Raw genomic sequence first — 19112 nt, forward strand, 5'->3', positions numbered from 1 at the left:
CACTTTCTTCTCAAGTGCTCATGGAACATTCTCCAGGATAGATCATATCTTGGGTCACAAATCAAGCCTTGGAAAATTTAAGAAAACTGAAAATTGTATCAAGTATCTTTTCTGACCACAACACTATGAGACTAGATATCAATTACAGGAAAAAGTCTGTAAAAAAACCAAACACATGGAGACTAAACAGTACACTACTAAATAAACAAGAGATCACTGAAAAAATCAAAGAGGAAATCAAAAAACACCTAGAAACAAATGACAATGAAAACATGATGACCCAAAACCTATGAGATGCAGCAAAAGCAGTTCTAAGAGGGAAGTGTATAGCAATACAATCCTACCTCAAGAAACAAGAAACATCTCAAATAAACAATGTAAACTTACACCTAAAGCAATTAGAGAAAGAACAAAAAAACCCCAAAGTTAGCAGAAGGAAAGAAATCATAAAGATCAGACCAGAAAGAAGTGAAAATGAAATGAAGGAAACAATAGCAAAGATCAATAAAACTAAAAGCTGGTTCTTTGAGAAGATAAATGAAATTGATAAACCATTAGCCAGACTCATCAAGAAAAAAAGGAAGAAGACTCAAATCAATAGAATTAGAAATGAAAAAGGGGAAGTAACAACTGACACTGCAAAAATACAAAGGATCATGAGAGCTTACTACAAACAACTATATGCCAATAAAATGGACAACCTGGAAGAAATGGACAACCTGAACCAGGAAGAAATAGAAAATATAAACAGACCAATCACAAGCACTGAAATTGAAGCTGTGATTAAAAATCTTCCAACAAACAAAAGCCCAGGACCAGATGGCTTCACAGGCAAATTCTATCAAACATTTAGAGAAGAGCTAACACCTATCCTTCTCAAACTCTTCCAAAATATAGCAGAGGGAGGAAATACTCCCAAACTTATTCTACAAGGTCACGATCACCCTGATATCCAAACCAGACAAAGATGCCACAAAAAAAGAAAACTACAGGCCAATATCACTGATGAACATAGATGCAAAAGTCCTCAACAAAATACTAGCAAACAGTATCCAACAGCACATTTAAAGGATCATACACCATGATCAAGTGGGGTTTATCCCAGGAATGCAAGGATTTTTCAATATATGCAAATCAATCAATGTGATAAACCATATTAACAAATTGAAGGAGAAAAACCATATGATCATGTCAATAGATGCAGAAAAAGCTTTTGACAAAATTTAACACCCATTTATGATAAAAACCCTCCAGAAAGTAGGCATAGAGGGAACTTACCTCAACATAATAAAGGCCATATATGACAAACCCACAGTCAACATTGCTCTCAATGGTGAAAAACTGAAACCATTTCCACTAAGATCAGGAACAAGACAAGGCTGCCCACTCTCACCACTATTATTCAACATATTTGAAGTAAAACTGTCACTGTTTGCAGATGACATGATACTATACATAGAGAATCCTAAAGATGATACCAGAAAACTACTAGAGCTAATTAATGAATTTGGTAAAGTAGAAGGATACAAAATTAATGCACAGAAATCTCTTGCATTCCTATACACTAATGATGAAAAATCTGAAAGAGAAATTAAGGAAACACTCCTATTTACCATTGCAACAAAAAGAATAAAATACCTAGGAATAAACCTACCTAAGGAGACAAAAGACCTGTATGCAGAAAACTATAAGACACTGATGAAAGAAATTAAAGGTGATACAAACAGATGGAGAGATATACCATGTTCTTGGATTGGAAGAATCAACATTGTGAAGATGACTATACTACCTAAAGCAATCTACAGATTCAATGCAATCTCTATTAAACTACCAATGGCATTTTTCACAGAACTAGAACAAAAAATTTCACAATTTGTATGGAAACACAAAAGACCCCGAGTAGCCAAAGCAATCCTGAGAAAGAAAAACGGACCTGGAGGAATCAGGCTCCCTGACTTCAGACTATACTACAAAGCTACAGTAATCAAGACAATAAGGTACTGGCACAAAAATAGAAATATAGATCAATGGAACAGGAGAGAAAGCCCAGAGATAAAGCCACGCACATATGGTCACCTTATCTTTGATAAAGGAGGCAAGAATATACAATGGAGAAAAGACAGTCTCTTCAATAAGTGGGTCTGGGATAACTGGACAGCTTCATGTAAAAGAATGAAATTAGAACACTCCCTAATGCCATACACAAGACTAAACTCCAAATGGATTAAAGAACTAAATGTAAGGCCAGACACTATAAAACTCTTAGAGGAAAACACAGGCAGAACACTCTATTACATAAATCACAGCAAGATCCTTTTTGACCCGCCTCCTAGAGAAATGGAAATAAAAACAAAAATAAACAAAAGGGACCTAATGAAACTTAAAAGCTTTTGCACAGCAAAGGAAACCATAAACAAGACAAAAAGACAACCCTCAGAATGGGAGAAAATATTTTCAAACGAAGCAACTGACAAAGGATTAACCTCCAAAATATACAAGCAGCTCATGCAGCTCAATATCAAACAACCGGGGCTTCCCTGTTGACACAGTGCTTAAGAATCTGCCTGCCAATGCAGGGGACACGGGTTCGAGCCCTGGTCTGGGAAGATCCCACATGCCGCGGAGCAGCTAAGCCCGTGTGCCACAATTACCGAGCCTGCTCTATAGAGCCTGCGTGCCACAACTACTGAAGCCCGTCTGCCTAGAGCCTGTGCTCTGCAACAAGAGAAGCCACCGCAATGAGAAGCCTGCACACTGCAACGAAGAGTAGCCCCTGCTCACCGCAACTAGAGAAAGCCCACATGAAGCAACGAAGACCCAGCACAGCTAAAAAATAATAAATAAGTAAAATAAATAAATTTAGTTTTAAAAAAACCCCAAACAAACAAACAACCCAATCCAAAAATGGGCAGAAGACCTAAACAGACATTTCTCCAAAGAAGATATACAGATTGCCAACAAACACATGAAAGGATGCTCAACATCACTAATCATTAGAGAAATGCAAATCAAAACTACAATGAGGTATCACCTCACACCGGTCAGAATGGCCATCATCAAAAAATCTACAAACAATAAATGCTGGAGAGGGTGTGGAGAAAAGGGAACCCTCTTGCACTGTTGGTGGGAATGTAAACTGATACAGCCACTATGGAGAACAGCATGGAGGTTTCTCAAAAAAACTAAAAATAGAACTACCATATGACCCAGCAATCCCACTACTGGGCATATACCCTGAGAAAACTATAATTCAAAAAGAGTCATGTACCACAATGTTCACTGCAGCTCTATTTACAATAGCCAGGACATGGGAGCAACCTAAGTGTCCATCGATAGATGAATGGATAAAGAAGATGTGGCACATATATACAATGAAGTATTACTCATCCATAAAAAGAAACGAAACTGAGTTATTTGTAGTGAGGTGGATGGACCTAGAGACTGTCATACAGAGTGAAGGAAGTCAGAAAGAGAAAAACAAATACCATATGCTAACATATATATATGGAATCTAAAAAAAAAAAAAGTTTCTGAAGAACCTATGGGCATGACAGGAATAAAGACACAGATGTAGAGAATGGATTTGAGGACACGGGGAGGGGGAAGGGTAAGCTGGGGCGAAGTGAGAGAGTGGCATGGACATATATACACTACCAAATGTAAAACAGATAGCTAGTGGGAAGCAGCTGCATAGTGCAGGGAGATCAGCTGGGTGCTTTGTGACCACCTAGAGGGGTGGGATAGGGAGGGTGGGAGGGAGGGAGATGCAAGAGGGAGGAGATATGGGGATGTATGTATATGTATGGCTGATTCACTTTGTTATAAAGCAGAAACTAATGCACCATTGTAAAGCAATTATACTCCAATAAAGATGTTAAAAAAAATTAAAAAAAAAAAGAAATTTAGGGTCCAAATCAGAAGACCTAAAAACAGATTATCCTGGAGTATTTGGGTGGACCCGATGTCACCATAAGTATGTTTGTCTAGAAGCTGGAAAAGGCAAGGAAGTGATTCTTCCCCTAGAACCCTCAGAAAGGAGCACATCGCTACAACACCTTGATTTTAGCCCAGTGAAAGCTGCATCTGACTGCTGACCTCCTGAACTGTAAGACACTAAATTTGGTTCTAGGCATCTTCACCATAAGCTTCTTTGCCGTAGACATTTTTGCCACAGCATTTTCACTGCAAACATTTTTGCCAAATAAGTAATTTGCCATCAGGCGATTTAGCTCTAAAAAGTAAAATAATGAAAAATAAAAGAGAGACAGTGCATAAGACATAATGAAACATGAAAAGTGATGACAAAACTTAGAAGACTTTATTGCAAAATACAAAATATTTGAATCCATTGAAAATGTGTGTAGATGCAAGGCAATACTGCGCAAACAACTGATTTTATTTTGTGGGCTTTACAAAGCCCTTGTCTTCAAAGTCTTTCGTTCATCATATTATACGTTGTTTTGTTTTTTTCCTATTGACTTGTTTCATGCTTTCTCTTTTTCACTAAGATTTCATATTGCATTAAGCGAGGTGTCAGTTTCTGAACACTGGGGTGCATGTTTGTAACTGAGCTTTGTACTGCGTTGTGAAAGCCTCTACGCTATTGTGTGGTCTTGGCATACTGTCACGTGTCCCTTGAGAAACGTTTACTTCTATGGGAAACGTTGGTTCAACGCTGCACCTTTAAGGCCGTTGGTCTCTTTCTCTTCCAGGGTAGTGTGTTTCAAAATCAGAAACAAACTCATCATCATCGGTCAGCTCGATAAAGTCATCAGTAACTTCACTAACTGGAAGAAACGCTGCTGACACATTTCAACCGCTTGAAACCAAACTATCAACCAGTTATTTTATCTTTTACAGCAAAATCGCCTGATGGCCAATTAGTTAGGCGACGAACATGTTTGAGGTGCCAAGTTGGTAGTCATTCGTTCCAGCAACAACAGGAAACTAATACAGTCCCTGGAGGTGGACACCAGGCCTTTAATGACACCCCAGCTCCTACAAGATAAAAGCTCACAGTCCTAAGTAGCGTGTACAAAGCCCCACTCTACTTGTTTCTCCACGGTCTTTGGGGCAATGGTTCACTAACTGTTAATGGTAAAAAGAGATAACCTAGGGAGGTGCCAAGTGTGTCCTCTGTACCTCACAACCACAGCTCCTTCTGTTCCACCTTCCTGCCCCAACCGGCCACCTCCGATACACCCTGGATCCAGGTGTTTGAGATTTTATACATTTTTAAGAATAGTCTCTCCTGGGTCTTAACAGCATAGTTTGATAAACACACATCACACACAGATAATAAAGTACTGCTAACATCAAAATTAATCATTTAATCTTTTTTTTTTTTTTTTGCGTTACGCGGGCCTCTCACTGCTGTGGCCTCTCCCGTTGCGGAGCACAGGCTCCGGACGCGCAGGCTCAGCGGTCATGGCTCACGGGCCCAGCCGCTCCGCGGCATGTGGGATCTTCCCGGACCGGGCCACGAACCCGCGTCCCCTGCAATGGCAGGCGGACTCTCAACCACTGCGCCACCAGGGAAGCCCTAATCATTTAATCTTGACAATCGAACACCCTTCAGAATCTTCCCATGGATGGGTCATTATTATGAACATCAATGATCTCACCTCCCTGCAGATGAGGAGAAGTCAAAAAGACATTCCCTGAATCCTCACCCATAACCAGGAAGCTGCTCTCGTCTGTAAATACTGGACATCAGCTTATTTACCTAGACCATTTGTCTCTTCCTATAAAGGATGGTTTGGTTTCCCAGGGAGTAAAATGGGGCTCTTATCCACTTCAAAATATGGGTGAGGAAATTAGGAGAGATCATGCATAGAAAGCACTTAACAGCTTGTCTGAGTTAAAAGAGTAGCCCAATAAATGGTGGACATTACTATCATTTATAGAGTTTGCCCCCAAACATTTCAGTTACATAGTAGTTTCCACTGTTGAGATTATGGACAAACAGGAGTTACTTAATACACATTTATCTGCAATGGTTTTTATGTGGTCGGGGATTTATGGTTTTTCTCAGTGGTCTCTAAGCTCTCAGAAGCTTTGGATGTTCAAGCCAGCAAGTCATGGTGAGAAAATTTTGTGGCCTAAGGACATTCCAATCTGCTAGACAATAAGCAGCAGCTATGACAATTACAAATAGAAGTCTTAATTCTTCAACATTCGGGTAATTAAATTACTAAAGAGTAGGTTGACTTACTGCACTTTAATGCTTTGATTAGCTTCTATCTAAAGCACCACCTACTACAGATTGGGTCAGGTCCGGTATTTTACATATGTTATCCTTCTAACAACTCGAAGGGGTAGATATTGCAAGTGCCCCTTTAAAAATTTTGTTTCCAGTACTTGTATTTTTCCCCCCTCTGACCATAAAAGCAATTACGTGACTACTGAAGGACACCTGTAAATTATGGAGAAGTCTGGAAATTTTTCTACTTACTACCCGTTTACTATATAATCGTTAATCTTTTCACTTTGTGTTTTGACCAGCAAAGAGTTTCTCTTAAAAATATCCCGGTTAGTTTTCAATTGTTTATTATGCAAAATTTCAAATAGTCACAAAAAACAGATTAGTATAATGTGGTGCTGCTTTGCAAAGAATCTGTGGTGAAGGACCAGTTTATTTCCAATGCATCACAGAGACCCAAACTTTTGCAGAATACAATCAAAGATAATCACTAGAAAGATGGACCTAGGACCACCTTGGGCAATTACTAACATTTTACGAGTGCCCAAATCTCATGTGAAGGAAGCAGGGAAGGGGCAGACATAGGTTGTTCAAGGCTTGAAGCTGGGGAGGAGCGGAGTCGAAATTCAAACCCATCTGTCCGACTCCCAGGGGAAACAGCCATTTAACCAGGAGCACACATCCCCATATGCAAGGCTCCCCTCAGCCAGGATCTACCGCATTTAAGGGCTTTAGCAAGGGATGCTGATAAAAGAAACAAACGCAAACAACACCTTGAGAATTCAAGTGGGAGGAAATTTCTAAATTCTTGAGACTTCTTAAGTGTTACCCAATCTATGATACCGGCTTTTCTACAGGAAAGAACCCAGCAAAACACAAACACGTGGACATGCACAGAATGTTCTCACACATCCACCTTTGTCATTGTTTTCTCTTTCTTTCTCTCTCTTTTTTTTGTAGTTTTTCTCTTTCGCTCATAAGTATGGTCAGTTAGTGTCAGAGGTAAGCAGATGGCCGATCTCAGGTAAAGGGCCGTCCAGATGGGAACGGAGCTGGGATTAACAGTCTGGTTCAGCTGACCGACCTCCTTACCCGCAACGCGACATTTCTGGGTCCTGCCCTGAGCGCAGCCCCGCCCCGCCCCCTTCCCCCCCATCTATCCGTTCCCCATCGGGGTTTCACACCGGTATCAAACACACCCGGCCACAGTAAGACTGAGTTACAGTCACAACCTCCAAGACGGAGGTCCCTGCCGGTGGCTGGCCTCCACGGCACGCAGCTGCCAGGAAGGCAGGCCTGGGACCTGCTTCCAGCTCAGGCCACTGGGGAGGCCGTGCCAGACGGGGCTACGTTCAGGCGGCCCAGGAGAAGACTCTGTGGCCCGCAGAGGCGGCCTTTCCTGGAGCCCTGGATTCGGTTTTTCCTTTGTTCATTTTGAGACATTCGGAGTCGGGCCGCGCTGGAGTTTGGGCGGCGGCGCGGGGGTGGGAGAGAAGGAGCTAGAGTGTGTCCAGATTCAGGCAGGGGCAGCTTGGGCCCCTCCTTCCTGCCAGCGATGTCCAGGGCGCCGGGAGAGGCGAACGGCGTCCAGCGGCTCCTCCCGCTGCGCCAGCTCCACGCCCCGAGACTGCCCGGAATTCTCCCCTACCACCCCACACCCACTTCGGGCTCCCCGCGGACCCCGCCCGATCGGGGCAGCCCTGTAGCCCCTCAACCGATCCAGGTTCCCTGCGGATCCCAGCCGCTAGGGACACCCCCGTTTACCCCCAACCTATCGGGGTTCCCGTGGGCACCCCACCTACTCCGGGCTCCCCGCTGACACCCACCCGTGCGACAACGGTTCCGGCCGGCCTCTGGGTGGGTGGGGGGCCCAGGCCCCGCTTACCTGCCGGGGGCGTCGCTGCGCCGCAGCTACTGAGCAGTAACAGCAGCGGCAGCAGTAACAGAGGCGGCGGCCGCATGGCCCGGGGCTCTGGGCGCTGCGGCCTCAGCGGCACTCTGGGCGCGGCCCGGCCCCGGCGCGGGGTCGCCAAGCCGCTCACGTCGCCGCCTAGGTGGCCATGGCGAGCGCAGGGCGCTGGGGCCTGCCTCTTCCAGAGCGGCGGCGGCGGCGGCGGCGCGTCCCGGGCGGCAGGAGAGCCCGGCTCGGCCGCCGCGCCCAGGCCAGCCCCTCCCGGCGCCCGCGCCCCGCCCAGCGAGGCCGCCAAGTTCCTGCGCCCCGCCCGCCGCGGGGATTTTCCCGGCGCCCCCCATTCGCGCCGGCGCTCCCGGGAACCGCGGCCCGGGGCCTCCCGGCCCCCCCACCCCACCCCGTCTACCCGCGGCCGAAGCGCCCAGCGCGGCCCGATCCCGACCTCTGCGGCCGCCCGAGCTGGGGTCTCCCGAAGCGAGGCCTGGGCCTGGCACAGAGGACGGGGTGGGGGGGGGGGGGAGAGGGAACCCTGCCAGACGCCACCTTCGGGGGCCTTGCGACCCCCTCGAAACCCAAGGCCCTCGGTGGGCCTCGCGCGGAGCCCTCCATCCTCACCCCACCCCGTCTTCTCCCACTGCTCCCTGATTCCAGGGGTTGCACAGTTGGAGCATTCCTCCCTTGAGCTGAAGCTTTTGCTTGCTTATTAGTCACTAAAGTACCTACTCAGCTTTGAACCCTTTTTTGAAAATAGGTTTTAAGGGTATAGTGGATTGAAAGAGCCTGCGAGAAGGAAGGAGTGGGGCTTCGGGGCTAATGGGCGCCCAGTATCGCGGAGGGGGAGAGAAATGTCCTACATTTCAAAACGGCCTGTGGGTTTGGCCCAGTTTCAGTCTGTGAAGGAGTGTATGAGGAAGTAACCGCAGGCGCTGGGGCTGCGGGGGTGTGTGTGGGAGGCCTGCCCTCAGGCCGAGTCTGCGCTGTTTCCAGTTTGATGCCAGCAAGGATTTGAGTCTCTGCTGTTCTCCCAGGATGAGCCATAAAGCAAGTTCAGCAGGGAAGGAAGGGGGGCAAAAAAGGGAGGGAGTTGTGGGGATGGGACGGGGCGGGGAGACCAAGAGTGAAGGAAGAGGGTTGTCGGTCCCGCTGGGGGGCCCTCCTGGGCTAGTTGGCCACGTAGTGTTTGGCAACATCCAGCTTTACTTTTGGACTTTCTGCATTTTATTTCCTTACTGTAGAACTCTTTGGAGTTCTACAGCCACTGTTGCTCACACATGTGATGAAATATCTAGCAGTATTTGAATGGTACTTTGAGTGAGTTTTTTAAGACAAAGGCATCTTCGTATGTTGTGAAAAAAAGCAGAGTCCTTGCAAAAATGACGTATTGAGAAAGACTGGAGGGAATATGCCTAAACGCCGATGTGAAATAGGGTGTGGGATTATGAATGGTAACAGGTTTTGTTTGTTTGTTTGTTCAATGCTTGTCTCTTTTTCCCCCAATGGGCATATTTTACTTTTATAATCAGGAAAAAAAAAAAGTCAAGTTAAAGAAAAGGACACAAGTTCATGTGTCTCAGCCCAGGCTAGGGAGGGCTTATGATCTCCCTTGATGTAGAATTCTCAGGGGCAGCGGCAATGAAGCCTGTGGTCCTCGAGGGGTACCTGAAAACCCCCAGAGTATTTCTCCTCAGCTGGAGAATCTCCTTCCAGAGCTCTTCTCTGCTAAAATGTAGGGGGTTTACATTTTCCTTACAGTTCCTGGCAGAGTACTAAAAGGAGCCCTTCCCAGTTTGCCACTTGGGTGGGCATCCTGCGGTCACCTCAGGCAGAGTATCCCCAAAGCAAGTAACTGTCCCCCGATTCCAGGGCAGCTCTCCATAGAAAGGCCACTTCTCTCTGTGGTTGGCCTTTCCTTTTCCTCTTCCTCCTGGCTGAGAGACTGTGAAGTCGTGGATAGATGACTCTGCTTTCTACGGAATCCTCAGTCTGAAGAGAACAGGAAGACAGTCTTACTGGCATTTTTGATGAAGGATGTCTAGCACCCACTGCCCTTTGTCTGGTTCCATCTATCCCCCTCAGAGCCCATGCAGTAGCTCCGTTTATTGCAAATAATCTTTGTAAGTGGGTTCCCTTCTGTAACTGCTCCCCTTTGGAGGCAGATTCACTGAGAAACCACTGAAAGCTTACACCTCAGTAAAAGTGTGAAAGGGACTCTCCTTAACACAACCTCTTCCACGGCCATGGAAGGGGCTCCCCACACTGTGTTCACATGGTCATATGCTTTTGTGAAATCTGCCAAGTAAGAGATTTTAACCACAGTCATTCAGACCTCTGTCTCTTTCCTCTTCGACTTCTCCTTTAACACACTTCTCCTGTATGGCTGTGTTGGGGTGACTCTGGTGTTTTCGAGAAATGTCTTGACATGATATAGCAACAGCAGACTGTGAAGTTAAAAGACACTTTTCTAAATTGTCAATAAGAAGAAACATTTTGATAAATCATTCTAGAGGAAAGTTTGAATTAACTTTCTATTCTTTCTCTACAGCATATTTTATGTATTTTTAAATTTATTAATATTATTTTATTTTATTTTATTTTCTTGGCTGTGCTGAGTGGCTTGTAAGACCTTAGTTCCTGGACCAAGGATCAAACCCATGCCCCCTGCAACAGAAGTACAGAGTCCTAGCCACTGGCCTGCCAGGGAATTCCCTAGAGCAGATTTGAAAAGGTTGTATGTAGACGCAAAGATTACACAATCAAATATGTAGGTAAAGAATATTAGAGAGGTTTGTCAGGCAGTGAGCTAAGACAAATATTTTATTTTTCTGAATTTTGCAATGTTAGTGGTATTGGGCAGCTTTTAAAAATTTGTAACTTGTGATTTATTTTCTCATTCTAAGTGAATACTTTTATTTTTTAATTTTTTTGCGGTACGTGGGCCTCTCACTGTTGTGGCCTCTCCCGTTGTGTAGCACAGGCTCCAGACGCACAGGCTCAGCGGCCACGGCTCACGGGCCCAGCCGCTCCGCGGCATGTGGGATCTTCCCGGACCGGGGCACGAACCTGTGTCCCCTGCATCGGCAGGCGGACTCTCAACCACTGCGCCACCAGGGAAGCCCTAAATGAATACTTTTGTATCTAATTTTATGCTCTTAATTGTGTAGTCTTTTACAAATTTATATAAACATAAACTTAAGCCTTACAAAACCTGAATCACCCCATTCCTTTCCGTTAATTTGCTGCCTTCTGACTAGTTGATCTTCATGCAAATAATCTAGAGATGCTCCCCTCCCCTTCCTCAGGAGGGTGGATGAGGGGTGGAGAAAGAAGCCAACATTGGTTGATGGCCAGGGGTACTTCTGCATGTGTTACACCACTCAGCCCTCACACTTAGGGCCCTCATGACTGCTGTTTCACAGATGAGGAGACCCAGGCTCAGAGCATTTAGTAACTCGCCCTGCGGTGGATTTGTAGGGTATCAATTTAGCTAAGTCATAACTGCATTTCCTAGAATTCCCTTCTTGCATAGTTCTGAGTTAGCATGGGCCAAGGGTTTTTTTTTTTTTTTTTACAGGATTTGGAAGGTAGAAGTGAAGGTGCAGGGGCTTCCCTGGTGGCACAGTGGTTAAGAATCCACCTGCCAATGCAGGGGACACGGGTTCAAGCCCTGGTCTGGGAAGATCCCACATGCCGCAGAGCAACTAAGCCCGTGTGCCACAACTACTGAGCCTACGTGCCACAACTACTGAAGCCCGTGTGCCTAGAGCCTGTGCTCTGCAACAAGAGAAGCCACCGCAATGAGAAGCCCGTGCACCGCAACGAAGAGTAGCCCCAGCTCGCTGCAACTAGAGAAAGCCTGCACGCAGCAGACCCAACGCAGCCAAAAATAAATAAGAGAAATTAAAAAAAAAAAAAGAAGTGAAGGTGCAGCCACATTCCTCTACTCTCGGGAGACTGGGGCAGGGAGTGGGACATTGCTGCAATTCACAACACTGTGGCTTATCTGCTCGCAGCCTGGAGGGCGGGGACGCAGCCAGGCCTGAGACTCCTCCAGCACCTGCCAGATCCTCTGCTACAGCTTCCCTGTCTCCTGGGCCAGGTGCATGTTTAGCTCCCCGGCAAAGGACACCAGCTTTTCCTGCAGGACACCTTGCTGGAGGCTTGGAGGTGGTGAGAGACTCACGGTTCCGGCTTGTCCCTGCATCCCCTTCCGCTCGTCCACCTTCTCTTCCCCACCTCCTGCCCTGAGAACTTCAGGCTCCAGCACCAGCCATAGAAAAAAAGGGTCTCACATAGACTGTGTAGCCGACTCCCATGATTTCTTAGGGTCAAATCCCTATCTCTCACACACACACACACACACACACACACACACACACACACACACAAATTCCAGAGTGGTTCTGCTTCTCTGATCAAAATCTGACTGATCATACCCCAAACTGCACAGCTGATACATGGTGTGGTGAGCTCCTAGCCAGCCCTGTCTAGCGCCAAAGCCCCTTGCAACTCACGCCAAACTTCTTATCTTGACATTTCTGTTTCCCCCTAAAATCAGGCCCGGCTTTGCCCGCCCCATCATACTTTCTGAGGCTCTCCAACAGGACCCTGCTGTTCCATCTGTGAGTCTTTAAGGATTTTTTAAATCGAAGTATAGTTGATTTACAATATTGTGTTAGTTTCAGGTGTACAGCAAAGTGATTCAGATATATATATATATATATATATATATATATATATATATATATATATAGTGTGTATATATATTCTTTTTTTCTATTCTTTTCCATTATAGGTTATTACAAGATATCGAATATAGTTCTCAGTGCTATACAGTAAATCCTTTCTGTTTATCTGTTGTCTGTATGGTAGTGTATATCTGTTAATCCCACTCTCCTAATTTATCCCCCCACCATCCATGAGTCTTTGAAGATGTACTTCACGAAAGCCATGAATGTGCTAGTTCTTTTCTGATGCAGTTCACCCCACCCATATACCCCTCTTCCTTCCTTCACCTCTCACCACTCCCCCACTCCCCAAACCCACAATCTCAATTCTAAAACTCCATTTCTTGTCTGAACTTCCACTTCCCGAGAATTGTGTCGCTGTCCCAGATTACCATCTTCTGCTGTTCAACACCATCTCATGTCACCGTTGATCTCTGCTGAGATGGGCGCCCCCAAAGTGTAGGTAGATGAGTGACCCCCATCGATTCAAACAGAGCAGCAAGAGCTCTGAACCCAAAATAGGCCCTGAGCATTGCTAAGTGGGGCCTTGATGGGGTGTTCTAAGAAATTCGAGCAGCAAGGTCGGAGGGACTGGCATATAAGTCAAAGGACACATTCACCGCAGGTCTCTAGGGACAGGGTCCTGTCTCCTCACTGTGTCTATCACAGGCCATACCGCCCTCCTTTCAATTCCATGCAAGTGTTGCATTTGTGCTTCCCCAGTGGGGCACCGTAAAGCCCCATTCAAAAAATCATACTATTTTCTCCTCTAGTCCTCCCTATGAAGGACCCTTGCAAGAGTAACTATTTCAAAACATGACATTCTGCATTTCATTCCTCTGTAAAACAGGGGATGGTTAATATCCAGAAGTACGGCAGGGAGAAGAGAGAGAGTAGGCAGAGAGAAGGAAATTTACAGGTCCTTTTAACCCCTATAGAAACAGACACTATGGCTACATGTTAGGTAAATACCAAAGCTTTAATATTCCTGCCCCTGGCGAGTCCCCTGGGAAAGCCCCTAGAGTTCCAGGGAAGGGGCCCAGGGCTTCAGGAAGCTGCCAGTGGGAACTGCCAGGGGCAGGCGGGAGGTGTCTTCACGGGTCCTCAGGGCAGGATTTGTGTGATTAATTCAGAGGAACTCAAAAGGAGTCCTGTTTTCTGTAGAGATTAAGATCATATCATTATCCTTCTGGGTTTAAATTTGCCATCTGGGTCCTGTAGACTTCCAGGAAAAACCTGGCAGGTTGTACATGAGTAAGAGTGGTTCATTAACAGACAGACTCAGACTAGGCAGTAGCTCAGTGCAGCTGGGAAGTGGCAGGCAGAGCTTCTGATGAGTCACCACAAGCACCATTAGCAAAGCGGGAGTCAAGCCTACACCCTCCTGTAAGAGACCCTGCCCTAGGTCATCCCTCCACCTCATTATAAGCCTATGAGGTCAGGGCAGTGATTGTTTTGCTCAGCACCCTTGGTATATCTGGGGACTTCTCAGCCTTATGAGTTCTCCCCCTTCCAGAAAACTCCAGGTCCCAGCCTCCCTCACAGCCCTGTTACTTAGCCTGAGTCAAGCCTCCATCACTAGACACCTTCTCTGAGCCAAAAATCATGAAAAATTTCACCTCCAAGAACCACCAGGAGTTCCCTCTCAGACTCCGGTTCTTCAGTAATTTCTCATGAGGGAAATTAGTCCCATATAATCAAAAGAATTTTATGTTACGTATCTTAAAAGTTAAAAACACGTATTATTCCACCTAGCTGGCCTATAACTGAGTCACCAAAAGGTTTTGTTCTTTACTTTATTCTTACTTATTTTAGAATTCATTATTTCACACTCATAAATGCTTATTGTCCTTGTAATACATCTTTTGGGAAAAAAGACTAAAAAAAAAGAAAAAAGGAAAAGAGGCTTTTAAAACACAAATTGCTAAAAGGACTCTTTTGCCCAAATTTTAATAATCACAGCCTCCTTAAAATTGCTTGCCAAAGGTAAATACAGATTTTGAAAGACTTCCACAAATAATAAAAGACTTCAGAGTGAGTAAACAATTTATTCCAACTGATATTTATAAACTAGTGAGTTTTGTATTTTGCCTGGTGTTTGACTAAAGTTTTAGAATGAAAACTAAAAAAAACAAAACAAAACGAACATATTATTCTAACTCTTTTTCTTTGCAAGCATTTATAGAATATCCTTTCAGATATATTCTTTTCCTTGTTTACTGAGATTTCCCTTGTTTTAAAACATATACTTGAATTTTTTTTCAAACATCATTCTAATTTGATTACTGTTACTCTTTGTGTTTGGAACATGTGTACTGGAACCTCTTGTCAGATGTATACTGTATGTTTGTTTGTCTGGGAGAAACAAGGATCATCCTTCCCTGTGTGTGTGTTTGGAGGGGTGTTATGGACTGAATGTCCTCCCCAAATTCATATGTCAAAGCCCTAGCCCACGCCCCCCCCCCCCCGCCCCCTGTGATGGAATTTGGAGGTGGGGCCTTTGGAAACTAATTAGGGTTAGATGAGGTCATGAGGACATGGCCCCCCTGATGGGATTAGCGACTTTTCTGCAAGCCAGTGTCAACCTAAATAAACCTAGGAGTCAATAATCCAGCAAAAAGTGTTTATTTGGGATCAAAGACTGGCAATTCAGAGCATACAGATTCCCGCTAGAGACTGAAAGTCAAGGACTTTTAAAGGCAAAGAAGGAAGATTGCATTACAAAGAAGTTTAATTAGAAGTGGAGGCAGAAGCTAGTCTTGGCTAAACAAGTAAGAGTTCTCCACTGTGACAAGTTTCAGGTGTTCTTGCAGAGTCGTTAGCATATTTATATTGTTTGCCCAATTCAAAAGTTTATGGTTCCACCTTGTGAGGATGTGTGTAAAGGCCAACCTCCTTAATGGCCTCCTGCCTCCATTAAAAAACCCCTTGACGGGCTTCCCTGGTGGCGCAGTGGTTGAGAGTCTGCCTGCCGATGCAGGGGACACGGGTTCGAGCCCCGGTCCGGGAAGATCCCACATGCCGCGGAGCGGCTGGGCCCGTGAGCCATGGCCGCTGGGCCTGCGCGTCCGGAGCCTGTGCTACACAACGGGAGAGGCCACAACAGTGAGAGGCCCGTGTACCGCAAAAAAAAAAAAAAAAAAAAAAAAAACCCTTGACATAAATAACTCCATGTTGTTTCACATTTCACACCTGGAAGAGAGCTCTAACCAGAACCTGACCATGCTGGCACCCTGGTCACAGACTTCCAGCCCCATAACTGTGAGAAAATAATTTCAGTTGTTTAAACCACCCAGTCTATGGTATTTTGTTATGGCATCCCGAGCTAAGACAAGGGGTCTTGATCTCTGGCTATGACAATGTGTATAAGAAAGCTCATAAAACAGGTGTTAGGAACTGAACTGAATAAGTCGCCTGGCCTCAGTCTGAGGGATGATCCTCTCACTTTATGGAGATATTGTTTACGGAATAGCAAGAGTCACATTTTGAAAAGTCTGTGCTTGTACTGTCAGAACATAATCTCCCCGCATAACTAAGTCCCGGATAATGCAGTTCCTGTTTTACGGTCACTCAGAAGTTGCTAGTCAGCATTGCTGATGGCAGAACCATATTGCCACATGGCAGGGGTACAATTCCACCCACAAGTAAAGAAATTTGATGTTTTAAACCACCTGAAAAGCCTTACTGGGAGCAAATTAATGACTTCTCTGGGGCTTTGTGAATTGTTGAGACAAATCTGGGGGCCTTCATTCCTTCCATCAAAGATTCCCAGTGATGCTCAGACCCAGGCTGGGAACCCTCAGCTCTCAGATGGTTGAACCAAGGGACCCTCCTGTCTGTGTGCCCTGTGGAGGCCTGCCTGGGACCCCCTCTTCTTGGGGGCTTCATGAATTTCCCATTGCTGCTGTAACAAATTATCACAAACTTTATGGCTTAAAATAAAAATATATTATTTTGGGCTTCCCTGGTGGTGCAGTGGTTAAGAATCTGCCAGCCAATGAAGGGGACATGGGTTCGAGCCCTGGTCCGGGAAGATCCCACATGCCATGGAGCAACTAAGCCTGTGCGCCACAACTACTGAGCCTGCGCTCTAGGGCCCGTGAGCCACAGCTACTGAAGCCTGCACGTCTAGAGTCCATGCTCTGCAACAAGAGAAGCCACTGCAATGAGAAGCCCGTGCACCGCAAGGAGGAGTAGCCCCCGCTTGCTGCAACTAAAGAAAACCCGGAGATAGCCTCATCCACCTGAGGGCAGAGAGCAGAAGCAACAAGAACTATAATCCTGCAGCCTGTGGAACAAAAACCACATTCACAGAAAGGTAGACAAGATGAAAAGGAGAAGGCTATGTACCAGATGAAGGAACAAGATAAAACCCCAGAAAAACAACTAAATGAAGTGGAGATAGGCAACCTTCCAGAAAAAGAATTCAGAATAATGATAGTGAAGATGATCCAGGACCTAGGAAAAGGATGGAGGCAAAGATCGAGAAGATGCAAGAAATGTTTAACAAAGATCTAGAAGAATTAAAGAACTAACAAACAGAGATGAACAATACAAAAACTGAAATGAAAAATACACTAGAAGGAATCAATAGCAGAATAACTGAGGCAGAAGAACGGATAAGTGACCTGGAAGACAGAATGGTGGAATTTACTGCTGTGGAAAAGAATAAAGAAAAAAGAAAAGAAATGAAGTCAGCCTAAGGGACCTCTGGGACAACATTAAACGCAACAACATTCGCATTATAGGGGTCCCAGAAGGAGAACAGAGAGAGAAAGGACCCGAGAAAATATTTGAAGAGATTATAGTCGAAAACTTCCGTAACATGGGAAAGGAAATAGCCACCCAAGTCCAGGAATTGCAGAGAATCCGATACAGGATAAACCCAAGGAGAAACAGGGCGAGACACATAGTAATCAAATTGGCAAAAATTAAAGAAAAACTCTTGAGAGCAGCAAGGGAAAAATGACAAATAACATACAAGGAAACTCCCATAAGGTTAAGAGCTGATTTCTCAGCAGAAACTCTACAAGCTAGAAGGGAGTGGCATGATATACTTAAAGTGATGAAAGGGAAGAATCTACAACCAAGATGACTCTACCTGGCAAGGATCTCATTCAGATTTGATGGAGAAATCAAAAGCTTTACAGACAAACAAAAGCTAAGAGAATTCAGCACCACCAAACCAGCTCTACAACAACTGCTAAGGGAAATTCTCTAAGTGGGAAATACAAGAGAAGAAGAGGACCTACAAAAACAAACCCAAAACAATTAAGAAAATGGTAATAGAAACATACATATTGATAATTACCTTAAACATGAATGGATTAAATGCTCCAACCAAAAGACACAGGCTCGCTGAATGGATACAAAAACAAGACACATGCTGTCTACAAGAGACCCACTTCAGACTTAGGGACACATACAGACTGAAAGTGAGGGGATGGAAAAAGATATTCCATGCAAATGGAATTCAAAAGAAAGCTGGAGTAGCAATACTCATATCAAATAAAATAGACTTTAAAATAAAGAATGTTACAAGAGGCAAGGAAGGACACTACATAATGATCAACGGATCAGTCCAAGAAGAAGAGATAACAATATAAATATATATGCACCCAACATAGAAGCACCTCAATACATAAGACAACTGTTAACAGCTATAGAAGAGGAAATTGACAGTAATACAATAATAGTGGGGGACTTTAACACCTCACTTACACCAATGGACAGATCTTCCAAACAGAAAATTAATAAGGAAACACAAGCTTTATATGACACAATAGACCAGATAGATTTAATTGATATTTATAGGACATTCCATCCAAAAACAGCAGATTACACTTTCTTCTCAAGTGCACACAGAACTTTCTCCAGGATAGATAACATCTTGGGTCACAAATCAAGCCTCAGTAATTTTAAGAAAATTGAAATCATATCAAGTATCTTTTCTGACCACAATGCTATGAGATTAGAAATCAATTACAAAGAAGAAAACGTAAAAAACACAAACACATAGAGGCTAAACAATACGGTACTAAATAACCAAGAGATCACTGAAGAAATCAAAGAGGAAATAAAAAAAATACCTAGAGACAAATGACAATGAAAACACGATGACCCAAAACCTATGGGATGCAGCAACAACAGTTCTAAGAGGGAAGTCTATAGCAATACAAGCCTACCTCAAGAAACAAGAAAAATCTCAAATAAATAATCTAAACTTACACCTAAAGGAACTAGAGAAAGAAGAACAAACAAAACCCAAAGTTAG

General features: G+C 44.6%; 1 protein-coding gene across 1 annotated transcript in view; it reads right to left on the reverse strand.

Moving 5' to 3' along the window:
• Positions 1 to 8375, reverse strand: part of IFNGR2 (interferon gamma receptor 2) — a 35294-nt gene extending 26919 nt beyond the window's left edge. The window contains exon 1 of the mRNA XM_060010378.1: positions 8088 to 8375. Within this exon, the coding sequence (XP_059866361.1) occupies positions 8088 to 8163 (76 nt within the window). The 5' untranslated portion in view covers positions 8164 to 8375. The remainder of the gene's footprint in view (positions 1 to 8087) is intronic.
• Positions 8376 to 19112: the final 10737 nt, after the last annotated feature.

The sequence above is a fragment of the Delphinus delphis genome, chromosome 4 (assembly GCF_949987515.2).
Source record: "Delphinus delphis chromosome 4, mDelDel1.2, whole genome shotgun sequence".
Classification (NCBI taxonomy): domain Eukaryota; kingdom Metazoa; phylum Chordata; class Mammalia; order Artiodactyla; family Delphinidae; genus Delphinus; species Delphinus delphis.